This window comes from Aspergillus brunneoviolaceus, assembly GCF_003184695.1.
Source record: "Aspergillus brunneoviolaceus CBS 621.78 unplaced genomic scaffold BO95scaffold_50, whole genome shotgun sequence".
NCBI lineage: Eukaryota > Fungi > Ascomycota > Eurotiomycetes > Eurotiales > Aspergillaceae > Aspergillus > Aspergillus brunneoviolaceus.
The window spans coordinates 38,012-53,610 of record NW_020290780.1 but is presented as its reverse complement, the minus strand read 5'-3'; the positions used below and the strand labels follow the sequence as shown (position 1 = coordinate 53,610).

General features: G+C 53.3%; 7 protein-coding genes across 7 annotated transcripts; 3 read left to right on the top strand and 4 right to left on the bottom strand.

Annotated features, from left to right (window-relative positions):
- Window positions 1-389: 389 nt before the first annotated feature.
- Window positions 390-1,889, bottom strand: BO95DRAFT_500976 (uncharacterized protein). Its single transcript, XM_025591000.1, has 3 exons — window positions 1,703-1,889; window positions 1,364-1,584; window positions 390-1,270 (listed from the first exon to the last, which is right to left on the bottom strand). The coding sequence occupies exons 1-3, from the start codon at window positions 1,875-1,877 to the stop codon at window positions 410-412; spliced, it is 1,257 nt and encodes a 418-aa protein (XP_025440319.1). The 5' UTR covers window positions 1,878-1,889; the 3' UTR covers window positions 390-409.
- A 652-nt stretch (window positions 1,890-2,541) lies between these two features.
- BO95DRAFT_500971 (NAD(P)-binding protein) lies at window positions 2,542-3,959 on the top strand (the record flags this gene model as incomplete). Its single annotated transcript, XM_025590999.1, has 5 exons — window positions 2,542-2,577; window positions 2,636-2,899; window positions 2,969-3,080; window positions 3,142-3,201; window positions 3,267-3,959. The coding sequence occupies 5 exons, from the start codon at window positions 2,542-2,544 to the stop codon at window positions 3,908-3,910; spliced, it is 1,116 nt and encodes a 371-aa protein (XP_025440318.1). The 3' UTR covers window positions 3,911-3,959.
- Window positions 3,960-4,057: 98 nt separating this feature from the next.
- BO95DRAFT_465525 (glyoxalase/bleomycin resistance protein/dioxygenase) lies at window positions 4,058-4,634 on the bottom strand (the record flags this gene model as incomplete). Its single annotated transcript, XM_025589142.1, has 3 exons — window positions 4,058-4,199; window positions 4,293-4,329; window positions 4,415-4,634. The coding sequence occupies 3 exons, from the start codon at window positions 4,632-4,634 to the stop codon at window positions 4,058-4,060; spliced, it is 399 nt and encodes a 132-aa protein (XP_025440317.1).
- A 797-nt stretch (window positions 4,635-5,431) lies between these two features.
- On the top strand, window positions 5,432-6,987 carry BO95DRAFT_516045 (uncharacterized protein; the record flags this gene model as incomplete). Its single annotated transcript, XM_025591795.1, has 4 exons — window positions 5,432-5,504; window positions 5,562-6,265; window positions 6,316-6,844; window positions 6,902-6,987. The coding sequence occupies 4 exons, from the start codon at window positions 5,432-5,434 to the stop codon at window positions 6,943-6,945; spliced, it is 1,350 nt and encodes a 449-aa protein (XP_025440316.1). The 3' UTR covers window positions 6,946-6,987.
- Window positions 6,988-8,235: 1,248 nt separating this feature from the next.
- Window positions 8,236-10,031, bottom strand: BO95DRAFT_417786 (tannase and feruloyl esterase; the record flags this gene model as incomplete). The annotated part of the gene is made up of 3 exons (XM_025584431.1): window positions 8,236-8,573; window positions 8,659-9,666; window positions 9,715-10,031. The coding sequence occupies 3 exons, from the start codon at window positions 10,029-10,031 to the stop codon at window positions 8,255-8,257; spliced, it is 1,644 nt and encodes a 547-aa protein (XP_025440315.1). The 3' UTR covers window positions 8,236-8,254.
- A 1,229-nt stretch (window positions 10,032-11,260) lies between these two features.
- On the top strand, window positions 11,261-12,556 carry BO95DRAFT_516043 (sodium:calcium antiporter). Its single transcript, XM_025591794.1, has 2 exons — window positions 11,261-11,504; window positions 11,560-12,556. Exons 1-2 carry the CDS (start codon window positions 11,337-11,339, stop codon window positions 12,490-12,492), a joined length of 1,101 nt encoding a protein of 366 aa, XP_025440314.1. The 5' UTR covers window positions 11,261-11,336; the 3' UTR covers window positions 12,493-12,556.
- Window positions 12,557-13,008: 452 nt separating this feature from the next.
- Window positions 13,009-14,173, bottom strand: BO95DRAFT_444758 (uncharacterized protein). The gene has a single exon (XM_025586957.1). It carries the CDS (start codon window positions 14,009-14,011, stop codon window positions 13,040-13,042), a length of 972 nt encoding a protein of 323 aa, XP_025440313.1. The 5' UTR covers window positions 14,012-14,173; the 3' UTR covers window positions 13,009-13,039.
- Between the last annotated feature and the right edge of the window lie 1,426 nt (window positions 14,174-15,599).

Sequence of the window (15,599 nt, the reverse complement as noted above, 5' to 3'; positions counted from 1 at the left end):
ACCTCGCCTTCTTCATGAGTTCTCCTTCTCGACTACCTTTCTCTCCCTTAGGCCTCGAAGGATTGATGTCGGTATGATAAGTCTCCACGAGTCTCTCCGAGCACAATTCTAATAGCTTGCAGCCAGAAAACCACGCATGACCATCAGGGCTTTATCGACCAGAGATGGTCTCACACACCGGTTGCCGTCGTCGATGCTTGGCTGCTCATCTGGTGAACCAAGGAATAAGCCTACTGACGAGGACACGGCTTATAGCCCTAATGTCGGCCACGAATAAGACTAAGGTACCCCTATGAATTGGGCGAGTTTATTCAACTACAATCGGACTCTCAAACAGGCCCGCATTGAGTACAATCAACAAGCCCATCGTCTCACAGAATGTATGTCCTCGGTTATCCAGCCAGTTAGGCTAGTAAGCGTTGCCATCCGCAGACCTCACTTCAATTTGAACGCCAGCATCTCTTAGCCCATCCACATACTCCATGCCTAGGAAACTCGGCGTAAAGAATCCGCCCTTCCCAGCCCGCTCTCCTCCGCTCTCCTTGCTCCCCCTCTCTAACAAAACCCTCGCCCCAACACAGGTTAGCAACGCTGTGAACTCATACAATGCCCCTTCCCGCAGCAACGAAGCTTCAATAACTCCTTTTTCAGTCCCTATTCGACCCCCAGCCCCACCTACAGCCCGGTACTCCGCACGCTCAGCCCCCCTCAACGCCTCTTGATCAGGCAAATCACCCGCGTTCATTGTCAGGAGCTTCCGCACCAAGCCCCTCACAAGCGGTATCCAGAGCAATAGTATGGCGATCTTTGTAGCACAATGTATGAAGATCGCATTCCAAATCCCGGTAGTAGGAAGGTACTCCTTGTACTGGAAACCATCGCCATAAAGCCCAGGGTTCTGGGCTGCGCTGCGGTGTACAACCGAGGCATTCCCGGGGCCCGCGAAGGATGTTGTCAGAGGCCCTAGGACGGGATGAAGACAGTAGCCGAGCGCTTGAGACAGAAGTGGTGATCCAGGGACCAGCCGCGGCGGTTGCTTCCGGGAAGTGAGCACCCAGGAGCCCGAGTTTCCGGACAGGTACCAGGATGCACCCCAGGTTGTGAGACTGTCGAGAACGGTGGTCAGGGAGCCCGGGGTCATTGCTTTGATGCTAAGCTTCCCAGACGATACAATCACGCCCGGTCCCCTGGAGTACGTCTCCCTCGTCGTTTTTGTGATCAGCCACGCAAGGAGATCGGCCGGTGCGGCCGGTGAGATCCCTGGTATTATCTGCTCTCATCACTACCCTATCAGCGCACACCGTGGGACAATCCCGACCTGGACCCAGCCTGTAGTTCATTGACATAGGGCTTGATAACTCACAATAGCCCCGCTCTTCCTCGCAACATCCTCGTACCTCTCAATTAACTCCGCAATCCATAACGTCTCGGTCGAGAAATCGAGATAATGTGTGCCCACCCGCGCACAAGCCTCCACAATTGGCGTGGAGAACCTATGGAACGGTCCGACGCCATTGACCGCGACCTTTGCCTTCCGGGTAACTGACTCGAGGCTCTCTTTGGTGAGTTCAACGATTTCGATTTCTAGTTGTGTCGAAAGTCATTCACCCTGTCAGCTTGACTGACTAGGTCAATCTCCACACAGGCCAGAAGGTCGGGGTAACAGTCACCAACGCCGTCGGAGAACAGGGGCTGTACGTACCAGGCTGCACCCTATCCGGATACAACTCTCTCAATTTCCTCGCCAACGCCTGGAGTCTTTGTTCTGATCGGGCGCCAATGCACCAGCGGATGTTCGTAGGGTAGTGTTGGGCGATGAATTTGGCGCAGAGGGTACCGGTATACCCTGTTGCGCCGAGGAGGAGGATGGAGTACATTGTCTGACTTAGTCGCGGGAGTCTGATACAAAGAGGCGATGGCAGTGGAAAGAGGGATGAAGATGGTTTGACTCAAGCGCCCAATGAGTGGTGTGGTTTAGACTGTTATAGACTCAACCCAGGCAGACGTGGAGGGAAGGTGGGATGAGGCTGGGCATATACGGAGTTCCGGGTTTCGAGTTGTGTCAGGAGTAACAGGGAGTTAGCTCTATCACAGATTCCAAGATGTGGACTTGGAGTTTCAGGCTAGAGTTTTCTCATTACCAGATCGCCTGGTAGTCTTTATGGATAAGTTAGAATTGTTGGGTAAAATCAAAACTAATTTAAAGGCGCGTAGCCGGATGCTAATATCGCGTCCTGTAGCTCAAGCAGTTCACTTAGGGAGAACAGAATGGTGATTTCGAAATTAGTTTATAATGATCACATTTTTACCAATCAAGGATTAAGTTTATTGAGCCTAAGAAGACTTATAACTGATTGATCTAGCCAGATACAGGCCCACTTAGCGGCACTAGCCTAGGTTCAAACCCAAGCCTGGAACTCCGGGCTCCGCGAGCCTATATTTCGAGGTTGAATCTAATTTACTATAAGTACTTGTATACAGACGCTGCCCTTCCACTCGCCCATCCATTGTTATTCATTAGCCCTTCCTCCTTTATCAACCATGGACCCCCACAGCACCTCCCGCGAAAAGCTCCTGGTAACCCCACCCTCGCCTCCACCTCCACACAATCTCACACGAATTGTTTACTTCCCAGATAACCGGCGCGACCGGCTACATCGGCTTCAAAACCCTTCTCACAGCTCTCTTACGCGGCTATAGCGTACTTGCCCTGATCCGAAGAGACAGCGACATCTCTGACCTCCAATCCAAAAGCGCTGCTATCACTGAATCCACTCGATCAGGACAACTGAAGTTTGCCGTTGTCCTAGATTTTCTAGCCGAAGATGCCGTCTACAATGTTCTGAGGGGATCGGGGACGACGGTGATTGTTCATCTGGCGTCGCCGTTGGCTCTTCAGGTGAGTTTCGGTTTTCTGATTCATCTTCTGACGTTGGCTGGGGCTGATGCGAGGGGGGCGGTCGAGTAGACGGAGGATTATGAAGAGGATATCATCCGCCCTGCTGTTTCGATGGTAACAGTGTTCCTTGACGCTGCGAGAAGGGTGGAGAGTGTGAAGAGGGTTGTTGTTACTTCTTCTTGTATGCACTATCCATCGACCCGGCGCGAGGAGATAACAAAAGCAGCTAAGGTAGACAACAGGCGTGACTCTCATCCCCTTCGAGTGGAACTTCAACCCAGATTCCGAAAGACTCTATACCGGTACTGTACCTCCGTTTCCCCCCATCACCACCCCTAACGGAGATGCAATCTAATCAGATGTATAGCAACCGACCTGAATCCCACCCTGAACATCACCCCAGCCTCTCCCATGGAAGCCTACTGGATCTCCAAAGCGCTTGCCCGAAAGGCCAGCCGTGACTTTATTGAAACCCATCGTCCTAGCTTTGACTACGTGAACCTCCTCCCCGGCGTGGTCATCGGTCCCGATCACCGTCTTACCCCATCGCCCACGAACAGGAACGTTAAGAGCGATGATGTGCTACACGGGACGAGAAGGTCCGTGCTTGCGCCCGTTCTGACAGATGATCTGAGTAGTTCGTTTCCTTATGTGGGTGTGCCGGTGCATGTGAGTGATGTTGCGAGGGCACATATCGATGCTGTGGATCGGCGGAGGATTCCCGGGAATCGGGAGTTTATTTTTGTTTCGGATGCTGATGCTGTCGAGGGTGTGGACTGGGAGGAGGGTGTTAGGGAGGTTGTGCGGAAGTACTATGGGAAGGAGCTTGAGGAGGGTTTATTTCCGATGGAGGGGAGGTTGGGGGCGATTCGCTGGAGGGTTGAAACGGAGGAGACGGAGAAGGTGTTTGGGTGGCGGTTTGTGGGGTTTCAAGAGACTATCAAGGCCCTTGTCGCGCAGTGGATTGGGTTGAAGCGGTTGGAGAGGCCAGTGGAGGCTGGATGCGAGTAGAAGATTGTCAGATGGACATAGACCCTAGACTGGGATATACGGATACGATGCGCCTGGCTTGAACACTTATGGCACTAAGTGGTAAGCTCTAAGCCTGGAACCTATCACCACGTAGTCTACATATCAATCGGTGCAGCCTGTTCCACATTATTCTTTCCTGGCCTCCCTCGGTGCACAAACAGCTTCCACGATGTTCCCTTCCATGTCAACCGCAAACGCCGCGTAGTAGGGATACCGGCTCATCTCCTCCCTGATCCCAGGACCGCCATTATCCTTTGCTCCGATTTCTCTGTAATGACGCAATGGCATCAGTAAAATACGCTTCCCCATTCCCAGTTTCCAGCGAGGAAAACAGAGGGGAAAGGGCACTCTGATAACCCACAATGCAAGGCGATGAAACTCCTCAACAGCCGCCCAATCTATACGTATACACACACATCAGCAACGGCGCAACAGAGCGCAGTCTGGAAGCATCTAAGCAAAGGAGTGCTTGGGAGAACTAACTCGGCGCATCAAACGCAACGTGAACAGGTATCGTGCTCTTCCCCTCCGGCAACGCCTTGATCCAGAAATAAGGGTAGTCGCTCCCAAACCCGATCAGCGTGCTGTTGTACGCACAGATCAGCTCTTTGTACCCCACTGGGGCGAGGACTTTGCTGTAGAAGATGCGCAGTGCAGGGAGGTTTCTGGCGGTTGCCCAGAGGAAGATGTGGTTTATGGTCATGCTGTGTCGAGTTAGGGAAGAATAAAGTAAGGTTAGAATGGGGTTAGATGTTCGGAGGGGCTTGGAGATGGAACCCGGTTTTATCTGGCTGCGGGCTGCGGCAGGCAGGCACGTATTGAAGCCTGGGGAATATCTCGGAGTTCCGTATTAGGCCTTCTTGTTCAAGGTTGTCAGAAGCCCACCTTGAAAGGGAAGAGAGGCAATCTATGATGTGCCAATAGGCAGACGGAGGGTGCTCAACTGAGTTTCGGGCCTATGCAAACCAACAAGGTGCCGATTGCCCCATAAACATGTGCTTCAGACATAAATCTCGGCTGTATGATGAGAGGTGGTTTCAACTTGGGAGAGCTTTAGGAACACTGTGTCAAATATTAAGATTTGTTAATAACTATACAGTAGCGATGCAGTAGCGGTGCAGTGAGTACGGCTAAATCAAGTACTTAAGTAGCGCTGATCTTTGTTTGTTCCTTTTCATGCTTGTGTATCCTTGAAGAAGGTAGATGAAAATATGTTCCTTCAGTCCCTTCTCTGAATGTAGGGTTCTGTCACCAGGCAGCCCTACGACGATGTTCTTCTCTTTGGCACATATGTGATCACGTGATCGCATGGGGCGTCCGCTGCTGCAGGGCTGCCAAGGCTATTCTATTCCCCTACAGGCATGGTAACGTTAGCCGACGAGCTCGGAGTTCCGGGTTCGGTATCCACCACCTTGAGCCCTTCGAGTCTTGGAGCTCCGCATGTATGCATCGTCGTCCAACTCACCCATCTCACATCTTCACAGTCACAAAGTCACAAACATGGAGCCTACAGCTGTGGATAAGAGAGCCGAGCGGGCTGAATGCCCCTTTTGTGCCACTACCTTCACCCATCGTGAGGCCCTTTGAGCTCTCTCTATCTCCGGAGCGCTCTCTCATGCAGTATCAACAGGCTCCTCGCTTATTCGTCACCTCCGGAAGAAGTGCAACCAACCTCAACCGCAGACTGTGCGGCGCAAGGCATGTAGCCAATGTGTTGCGGACAAGACGCGGTGTAATCTTAAGCGCCCTAGCTGCTCGCGATGTTCTATGCGACAGATACCCTGCCAGTATCCAAACCCCTTCCTGGACTCATCCGACTCTCCATCACCAGACAGGGAGGAGACGACTTTGGCACCACAAGTAAATCCATCGAGTCCACCGGAGCCACAGGCTGCTGATTCGTCAAGCCTATTTGAAGCCCTGCTTGACGACTCTGCGCCTTGGGACCTGTCCTTTCCTTTTGACGTAGATTCTTCCCTGTCCCCGCGTCGCATCTCCGCAGCTCTGGTCCGTAATGACAATGCCCAAACATACCCTCCTGGGTTGATCGGTGAGATTCCACCAGAACCAAATGCACTGTCCCCCGCAGCGGCGCTGGCGAACCACAGCATGGAGTTCATCTTCCGTGTTCTTCGATCCTGGCCCAGGATGCTGGCAGGGGATTTTCAGACGCCTCCATTCATTCACCACAGCTCCATCGCCGACGATAGGACTCTACCCCAATCCCTCGCCAACTGCTTCACTCTCGTCAAAATGTGGCACGGGCAATGTCATGGAGCCGAGAACCTGGTCCACCGCCTGATCCTGAACGAAGTAAACAGCCTCTTGAACAAGGTGCGTACACACATCCGGACCCTGGAACAAACGTCGGCTGATAACTGAAGCTCGACGATCTCGACGAAACTTCCCTCCTCGCAATCCTCCAAGCAGTAGTAATTTACCTGATCATTCTGCTCTTCCCCAGCGAGAGCTCCCGCCCAACGCTGCCCCCACCGACCCTCCTCCACAAGATCCAAGATCTGGCCAACCACGCCGCCAACACGGGCCTTTTCCTCCAGGAGGAAAGAGAGGCAATGCGTCCCACGTGGACCGCCTGGGTCCACGTGACCTCCAAGCGACGCGCGGTGTTATCGCTCTACCTCCTCCGCTGGGCACTATCTGTCTTTCACGACGCCCCGCCGCTAGATTGCCGCCAGGTAGGCTTCATGCCGGCGCCTGCGGCGAAGATCCTTTGGCAGACGAAGTCGGAGCAGGAGTGGAATTCCTTGTATATCCGGTGGCTGACCAGATGGGATGGGCATGGCTACATCCAGGGTGAATTCGATCAGATCCGACCGGGGATTAAGATGGCGGAGAGGGCGGAGAAGTGGCTGGAGGAGGCGGATGAGTTTGGAGTGATTATGATGTCCATCGGTGAGTTACCCTTTCAGTGGAATGTGAGTAGGATCACCGCTGACTGTTGTGATATAGTAAACGCGACAGACTGCCCATTACCCACGTTTGCGGTTCATTGATGCATTATGCCAGTGCCCAGCTTGATTCACACCTAGTTGCACAGCGTCTTTCATTTGCTGAAAAGGAACAACACCTAGGTAGCATCAATTGGCACGCTACCGTTTGCTTTCATGGACACCCATACCCAAGGTTTCTCTACGATGATCCCTCCAGCAACACTCACTCGTATCTAAAAGTTAAAAGCAAGGAACAGTCAGCATCCTTCGCAACCCAGGCATGGTCGTAGTGACCTCCACATGCCTGCAATATATGGGAGGCGATCAGGAGCTTCCTTACGAGGCCCGTCTGGGACTTGGAAACTATAACGCACGTTACCACAAAGAGTATCCAAAATATTCAATCTTGTCGTATATTCCTAGGAAGATGCGACGGTTGCGTCAGACACTGCCTTTCTACACGCGCTGTTAGCAGCATATGAGCGGGACAAGAGAATCATGAGACAACATAAAATCTGTCCACGTGCAGTGCTGCACGCAGTTTATTATGTGGCAGCAGATATCAAAACACTCACGCAAATCATGCTGCAACAGTAATATACTTAGTAGAAGTACACCATCTTGATATAAATATCTCCCTATTGCAGAACTCCCGGGACACTACGCAATCAGTCCTGGACGTCCGAGTTGTGCATTTCTGACCAAACTCCAGGTGCATGTCCGTAACTCGGGGTTCCAGGTGCACGCATGAGCCCCAACCGATACCTCATGCCCAAGTGGTTGAGATTTGACATATTGTGAACGCGATTTGTAATTCTTGAGCGCGTTTAGAGTTGATTACAGGTGTACGGTATGCGATTCCATTCATAGAACTCCCTGGTGAGAGATATATAAGCACCATTGTGCAACCCAGGGATGAAGATGGAAGACCCCGAGATTCCAAACCACTAAAGCCGAGATGCCGGGCACAAACCACCAAGAGGAAGCGGCAGACTCCGCCGGGCATCCTCCTCACAGCTCGCAAGGAGGGCCTTGAGCAGGAACTTGGTTAGGTAGGTACTATGCATACCGTGACAAAGCCCAGTGTGGCCTCTGAGATAATTGAACTTGAAACTGACGAAATCAGACTGATAAGATACGGTGGGCGGAAAGAAAAGGGATATCAAGGTGGAATACCCCCGTCATTAACTCTGACTCTAGTGTACCGGCCCCAAAATTCAGTTTTGATTTATTCATTTTATTCATGAATAATTTACCACAAGAACAGATACAACAATCAACTCGTGTCTCCCAAGTCATCACATCTTGCCCTTTGACTTCAAATTCACATCGGTCAAAACCTTCTTTCCGATTCCCCTCTCCTGCAACAGTCCTAGTACAAGAGCTTACAGCTCCAGCTAGTGGGCTCATCCGGGTTACCCGTCCCGTTGTACTGGGCCTGGTAGGGGTAGTGGCACACGGGCCGCTGGCGCAGGACCTCCGTCGCCGTCGTGTCGTTCTTCCACTTGGTGGCAATGATACTGTCCGGGGCGGTGCCGTTCTCCACCCAGGCCATCATCGCGAGAATGATGTCGTGCTTGGCGTCCCGGTACCCGGGGACACTGTACGTGCCCGTGTTGATCATAGCGGCTTGGTCCGCGCCGGCAATGTACCAGGGGGCGTTCATGATATCCGGGGTGGAGTAGCAGTGCCTGTTTATCGAGAGTCAGCCATTTATTCTCATGAGACCTGATTTGGGAAGGACCAGGCAGGAAAGAAGACGATAGAGAAACTTACTCCATGCCAGGGATCAAGAACATGCGGTAGAAATCATCCATTTCAACGCCCTGGGGCTTGAGCGCGCTGGAGGCCTGGTCGTAGTAGTAAATACTGGCATCGGGGGAGACGTACGAGTCCGACAGACCGTGGTAGTGCAAGAATTTGCCGCCGCGGTTGTGGAAGGCGCTGATGTCGTAGCGGTCGGCCGTCGCGTTGCCCGGGTTCAGCTGGTCGGCCAGCTGCACGGTGCTGTAATCCAGATCCTGCCACACAAAGTCGGAGAGGCCCATCAGGTCGCGCGGATACCAGTACTGCTGGTCGATCGTGCTGTCTTCGCCCAGGCCGATGTTGCCGGTCAGCCACGAGGCCTCGCTGCCCAGCCACATGTGGCCGTACACGTAGGTCTGGTTGACATCGACCCAGTCGTTGTGGATCTTGTACAAGGTGGAGAGCTGCTCCGCCGTCAGGCACTCGTCCGCCGCGCTGGTCGCATTGCACATCAGGACGTTGGGGTTGAAGTTACAGCCTGCCGGGTCGGAGATGATGTTGTCGACCAGGCCATCCTGGGGGTCACACTGCCTCAACACCTCGGCGGCGATGACATCGAACATCGGCTCCGGAATCGTGTGCGAGGAGTTGGCCGGGGCTTGGTAAGTGGTCTGCTTCAGGTTGTACAGCTGCTGGTGCGTCGTCCACCAGGCCGGGGCGCCCGCGAGAATTCCGTCGTAGTCGTCCGGGTACTCCTGCATGTTCTTCATGCTCTGTCGGCCACCGGTCGAGCACCCATAGAAGTAGCTGTACTTTATGCCCGAGCCATACCAGTTCTGAATCAATAGTTTTCCCAAGACGGTCGCCCCGTGCCAGGCTCGGTAGCCCCAATCGACCACCGCCTCAGGTCGGCCAATCGCCCAGGTACCTTCGGTGTCGATCCCGACATGGCCCAAGTTACTAGAGAGCGTTGCAAAGCCGTAGTGAGTGCCAGTGCCCATGTCAACCCAGTTGATGCCGCCACCCGCAGCAGCCGAGCTGTGAGCAAGTCAGTAAGGATTATCAAGACAATGCGGTAATACATACAGCAGACGACCATTCCAGTCATAGGGCAAGATCAAGCCGACGAGGTAGCTGGAGTTGCCCTCAGAAGGAACGTTGATCTGTACGCCACATCCCTCAGGTAGGTTGGTGGGATACTCAGAGGAAGATGTGTAGTTCATCGGATTGAACGTTCCATTGGCAGGAATGTACGTAGCCCATTGCACTTTGGCGCGTGTACCATTGGCATCAATGTACTTCTGAAAGGTAGTCGCCTTGCAGTTGGCCGAAGTCAAGGGGGTGGCCGCCGTCGCCGCCGAGCCGACCAAGGCCGTCAAAGCAGCCACGTTCGCAAACCACATGTTGGAGAATGTAACGGACAACCCGACCAGAGGAGAACAGATGGCTGATGATTAGATTTGGCGGTTTGGTATGGTGATATATATAGGCTGTATGCCATATTGGCCATTGTTGGTGACCATCATGTTAGAATGTGATCGCATACTCTGCGGTGTAGAGATGAAGAAACTGGTGACGCGGCGGCAGCGGAGACTAAACTCGAAGCTGCATCCTCCGCAACGTCTTGAACAAAGCCTACGGAGCTGGTGAGGATCGCAGAACGGAACAGGAAACGATCACCAGGAACTTTGCTGCAGATCCCGATCATGACGCTAAAAGCGGTCCAGACGGAGGGATCGCTTTTGCGGGGAGCTTCTTACTCAGTATACGGACCCAGCCTTATTGAGAATGACGAAGGTGGCTTGCGCAATGGGCTACTAGGTACTTTAGGTACCGTCTTATGTGGCCCGTCTTGCGATGAGAGTGGGGGAGGAGGGGAGGGAGGAACATGAAACTGGGAAGTTCTGATTGCTTGGGGAAAGGACTCCAACAAGGTTGAAAGCTTGGCCTCGAGCTCGGCCTGAAGGCCTGAAGGCTTGTTTGTGCCGCTTCGCTCGGAGTCTAGTCCGATCCCGGCTAAGCCGACCAATCTTCCGATACCGGAGAATAACTCGTATGATCAGGATCATGATCATGTTCATGTTCTCGTGCTGTCTCTGGGGAAGCAGCCTGGGCATGTTAACGTGAAACTTGAACAGTATCTTATAGATTATGTTGCTATAATGTGAATCACATGCCAGCACTAATGCCAAATAATGTAACATTGTCAGGAAAGAGTTGTGGTTCCGATTCGCAATGAAATAGGTACAGTTTTGGTGGACACTCTTGGTTGACGATGGAATAGAGAATCCAGCCTCAGTGAGAGACTTGAACCGAAACAGCTGACTTCATTCTCTGTGGCCCTGTTCATGTCTATCACAAGAGATGACTTGGGATTAGATTGTCCTATGACCAACAGGTACTCGTCGTGTCCGAGATTTCCTTCAATTTAGCTGACTGCTTTCCTTGACTCAGGTTCAATCGATAAAGTGAAGAGAGTAAGAATTTAAGTTCCAGGATCTAATTTGTAGAATGACATGAGAGATACTCTTGGAGCAGATCTCTGAGTTTGCAGGCCACGTGATGGCATGACAAAGGGTGGCTGCCATCAAGTAAAGGCGGTCGACGCTAGGCTCAAACTTCAACCGATGCACAGTACATGACCGTGTATCCGCCTTTTTCATCTTCTGATTGCCCCTGGTATATCCACCGTGGCACAATTATCAACAATGGACTGGGATACATTGTGTTTCAATGTTGCCACCCTGATTGCAGGCGTGTTTGTCCTCGACTACGGCGCAGACAAGTTCATCGACCACACCGTCATTGTCGGGCGGCGCCTAGGCGTCTCCCAAACGGTCATTGCACTTGTGACAGCGGGCGCTGAATGGGAGGAGGTCTGAGCTTCAGCACGAAACTATCTAGATGTATCATAGCTAATCCCCTCCTTAGCTCGCCGTAGTAGGTGCCGCTATCCTGCAACATCAAAGGCCCCTGGCCCTTGGGAATGTCATGGGCTCGACCATCTCCAACGTTCTCGGGGCCTTCCCTTTAGGGCTACTGTTTCACCCACAGGGAGTGGATTTCGACCGCAGCGCAAAGCTATATTCTGCCCTGCTGCTTGTGGTCACGACACTATTCGTGATGCTGGCGTTCTCCAACCAACTGAACCCGATGGTCGGCGGGGTCTTGATCGCCGTGTTTGGCCTCTACCTCGGCTCGATCATCTACGCTATCTACAGGGGTGTAGCGTCGCCCCCCGAGCTATCGGACAGCGACGATAGCAGTGAGCCCGGCGGTTCCAGTCATGGCGAAGTCGACGAATCTGCCGCCCATGCCCCTGAACTCTGTGAGACGTCTCCTCTCATCGCGAACGAGCGTGATCCTCCATCATCTACACGCAAAGACAGCGACGGCAGAAAAATCAAAAGCCTCCCATACCACCTATTCCAGCTCATTCTCGGATTCCTCGCACTGTCGCTGTCCGGATACATCATTTCCCACAGCGCCGCGACCGTCGCAGACTCCCTCCATCTCTCCGGAACCGTCTTCGGCCTGACAGTTGTCTCCTTTGCCACGACTCTCCCAGAGAAACTGGTTGCCGTCCTCAGTGGTGCCCGAGGCCACGGCGGCATTCTGGCCGCGACAACGGCCGGAAGCAATATCTTCCTGCTGACGCTCTGTGTTGGTGTCGTTGCAGTGGTGGATAACCAGGGACAGAAAGCGAGTGGTGGTTTTGTCGCCTTTGAGCTTCTGGCGGTCTGGGTCTCTTCCTGGGTGTTTTGTGCTGTCGTGTTTTTGGGGCTGGGGAGAAATGCGGCGGTTGTGCTCTTGGGGGCTTACCTTGTGTTTTTGTGCTTGGAAATCACTGTTTACCGGCGATGAGCACCTTAGCATCGAATGTGCAATAGAGGAGGGTTGTGGCTGGGACAGCCAGTGGGAACTTGGGTCGTTCCCCTGCTGTGTCTCATTTATAATGCAAGACCTGTTTATTGTTTACTATTGCCTACACCGGTGATTTTCTTGATAGATCTTCGGTGATCGGCTTCATGAATTTGATCACGGAAGCTAGCTTACTGATGATCTCCGTAAATTCACTCAATTTTTTTTTTAGTTAGATGGCCAAGTACAGGCTCTAAGCCGCCTCAGCCTCTTCGAATCTGGTCTGACGATGACGAACGCAAGTGAAGACCCTGGACTTTACCTATTTGACTGATGGCAGGTTTACAAGATCAAGATGTCACGCGGGGACAGTTTAGTGTCTCCCAAATACCGGGGCTTTGTGGGCCGTACATGGCAGCAGCTGCCCAGAGAACCACTAATAAAGACGCATAGTACTAACATTACCAATTACCAAACATCGATTCATGCGATGAGCATCACGCCGATCAATTCCCCTACATCTAGATTTCGGGCGGATTTCCTACGTCCCTCACCCCGAGGACATGGATGGTTTCGATGTCCGGACAGGGTGCGTAAAGTCCACGGCCGCATACTCCGCCCCCACAAAGTCCGGCACCCTCGCCGGCTCTTCGAGTCTCGCGACCGGCGCCTCGCGATGGGCATGCCGGCCCGTGAGGGTAATGAGCCGGCCCAGAACCGCAAACTCCATCTTCAGCTTGATACTATACACCAGGGACTTCAATGCGACCTGCAGATAGTAGAGCCCGACATACTCCAGAACGAGCAGGCCGACATCGAGCGCGATGATAACAAAGTTGATAGCCACGAGCTGGTAGATCACATTCCCGGCGCCGCTGCCACCAGATCCTCCGCCTCCTCCGCCGCCGTCGGTTTCCCCGGACTCTCGCCGTCGGCGCAGCAGCGCGGGATCGCCGGCCCACAGCACATGCACCGCCTCTCGGATATACAAGGCGGAGAGCAACAGCTCCAGGAGGCAGAACCCGGTCACCTGGGCGCGCTCGATGACCTGGTACGCGGCGTTCCAGGGGGCAGTGCCCACGAAGGCGGAGCCGTAAGTGGTGACGGTCGTCGGGGGCAGCAGGATGGCGGTGGTGAGCAGGATCAGGTAGAGGATCTGGCGCAGACGCCGCTCGTTGCGGAGGAGCAGGTGCAGGCGGGAGTACAGGACCAGCGACTGCACGGGCACCATGGCGTAGAAGCCGAGGTTCGAGATGAGCAGGGCGAGCAGGAGGGGGCCGAGCGAGTAGAAGTGCAGCACGGGGCCCACGACGCTGGGCATGACGCCCAGCACGGTGGAGACCAGCAGGGACCAAAAGTAGAGGCCGCGGTACTTCTTGAAGGTGAGGAAGAGCAGGACGACGAGCTCCACCGAGTTGTAGAAGGCGATGGCCAGGATCACGGCCACGATGATCTGCGCCGCAAGGGCGCTGTCCTCTATGCCGGTCACCAGCCCGGCGGGGATGTCATACAAGTTCGTCATGAGGCCGCGCGGGGTGGCGGTGCGCCGCCGTCTGCATCGTGGGAAACTGCAGGAAACGACTCTTTGGCTTTTTCTCGATTGATGACGATGTCTATGCACATCGCTTTGTGGTTCTCTGTATCTTCTCTTGTCTCACCGCGGGCTTCCTCCACCCACTCCAGCTGCGCTGTGTGTACTAACTGATGAGCGAACAGTGAGCGGCATCTTCCTTGTAAGGCAAGAATCAGCCCATGCCTTGACCGGCAACCGTGATGGATTTCGCCATCGAGGGAGATCAGCTGATAGCGAGGGAGAGTGATCAGTGGTACCGGTCGAGGTGGTAGGGTGGACTCCAAGCCAGAGCCGAATCATCATGCGCAACGCGATTCCATCCCCGGGAATTGAGTTGTCAGACCCTTGGTTATCGCAGCCGTAAGAAGAAATACAGTTTCAAACCCCGGATTCCCCGTCGGAGTTGCATCACCTCTCTGTAATCAGGGCCAGCAGTTTCCGTTGATGGAGATGATTTCCTGAGATAATTGACAGTTACTCAGGAGCCCGAGCCCGAGGTTAGCAATTCTCGTTATTGGCTTTGAATCAGACAATCGATGGACTGAGACCTGAGAACTGAATGTCGGGGCGCCGAATGACTACTAGGCAAAGTAAGTGCATGAAACAAGATGCACCGAGGGGTTTCCTGAAACTCAACCAGTATAGTTTCCACATTCATACCTTCAATCGCGAAGGCGATACCGTATACAGGGTTTCACTGTACACCTGTACATTGAGCCCACCACGGGCCAAGAAGGGAAATTTGCCGGAAAAGGCAAGCAAGCGGCAAGCCCCGCCTCATTGTCGAGGCCGGAAATCCGGGTTGGTTCCGAAGCCCCTTGGCTAAGTGCACTCTAGACATTCCCTATCCCAATTCATTAACTTGGAATCTTCCTTCTCTTCTCCTTGTGCCTTTCATCCTCACATTCCTTTCCTTAGTGGTGACAAGCACGACAATGCTTCTGCAGCCCCACGGGTCCCGCGGGCCCCGCGTCGCCCGCACTGCGACTTCTCCTCCCGTGCACCCCCGCCCGGCCATCTCCGCCGCCTGCAGCCACAAGAACTCTTGCTGGCTTGAGCATCACTTACTGACGTATACATTTACGCTAGAATATAATAAGATAGGATCACGATTGTCGAAATTGAGTAGATAACACTACTATCAATCGGGCGGGATCTTGGTAGGTAGTGAGTGGGTTTACAACCAAGGGGGTAACTCCACTAGTCAACCCTAACCCTCGTCAATTGGTAATCCAGGTTTTATGACCAAACTGGTGTCTTTCATTGCAAGAAGAAATGATTTCTAGTAGTCTAGTTAATGGTGATCAGCTGGACTATGCGTTCCATCGTGCTACTAGAAATCTACATCGATGCGGCGATAGCTCTAGCGCATGCAGGATAGCACGGATGGACCGGCCAAATTCAGCTGCTGTTCTCCCCTGGGGTCAACGTTCCTTGCCGGATGTGGACGGAAGGACTCTGAAACTGGTATACTGCATCTATCTTGTCTAGTGTGATGGTAAACAGTAGCAACAAATCCAGTATCGATGGGAATATG

Bases quoted from the DNA above. Each gene is read 5' to 3' on its own strand.
- BO95DRAFT_500976 (XM_025591000.1), bottom strand. From the start codon at position 1,877: ATGTACTCCATCCTCCTCCTCGGCGCAACAGGGTATACCGGTACCCTC. The intron at 1,585-1,702 runs GTACGTACAGCC...CGACACAACTAG, and splicing joins TCCGGATAGGGTGCAGCCTG to AAATCGAAATCGTTGAACTC. The intron at 1,271-1,363 runs GTGAGTTATCAA...TGATGAGAGCAG, and splicing joins CGAGGAAGAGCGGGGCTATT to ATAATACCAGGGATCTCACC.
- BO95DRAFT_516043 (XM_025591794.1), top strand. From the start codon at position 11,337: ATGGACTGGGATACATTGTGTTTCAATGTTGCCACCCTGATTGCAGGC. The intron at 11,505-11,559 runs GTCTGAGCTTCA...TCCCCTCCTTAG, and splicing joins CGGGCGCTGAATGGGAGGAG to CTCGCCGTAGTAGGTGCCGC.
- BO95DRAFT_444758 (XM_025586957.1), bottom strand. From the start codon at position 14,011: ATGACGAACTTGTATGACATCCCCGCCGGGCTGGTGACCGGCATAGAG.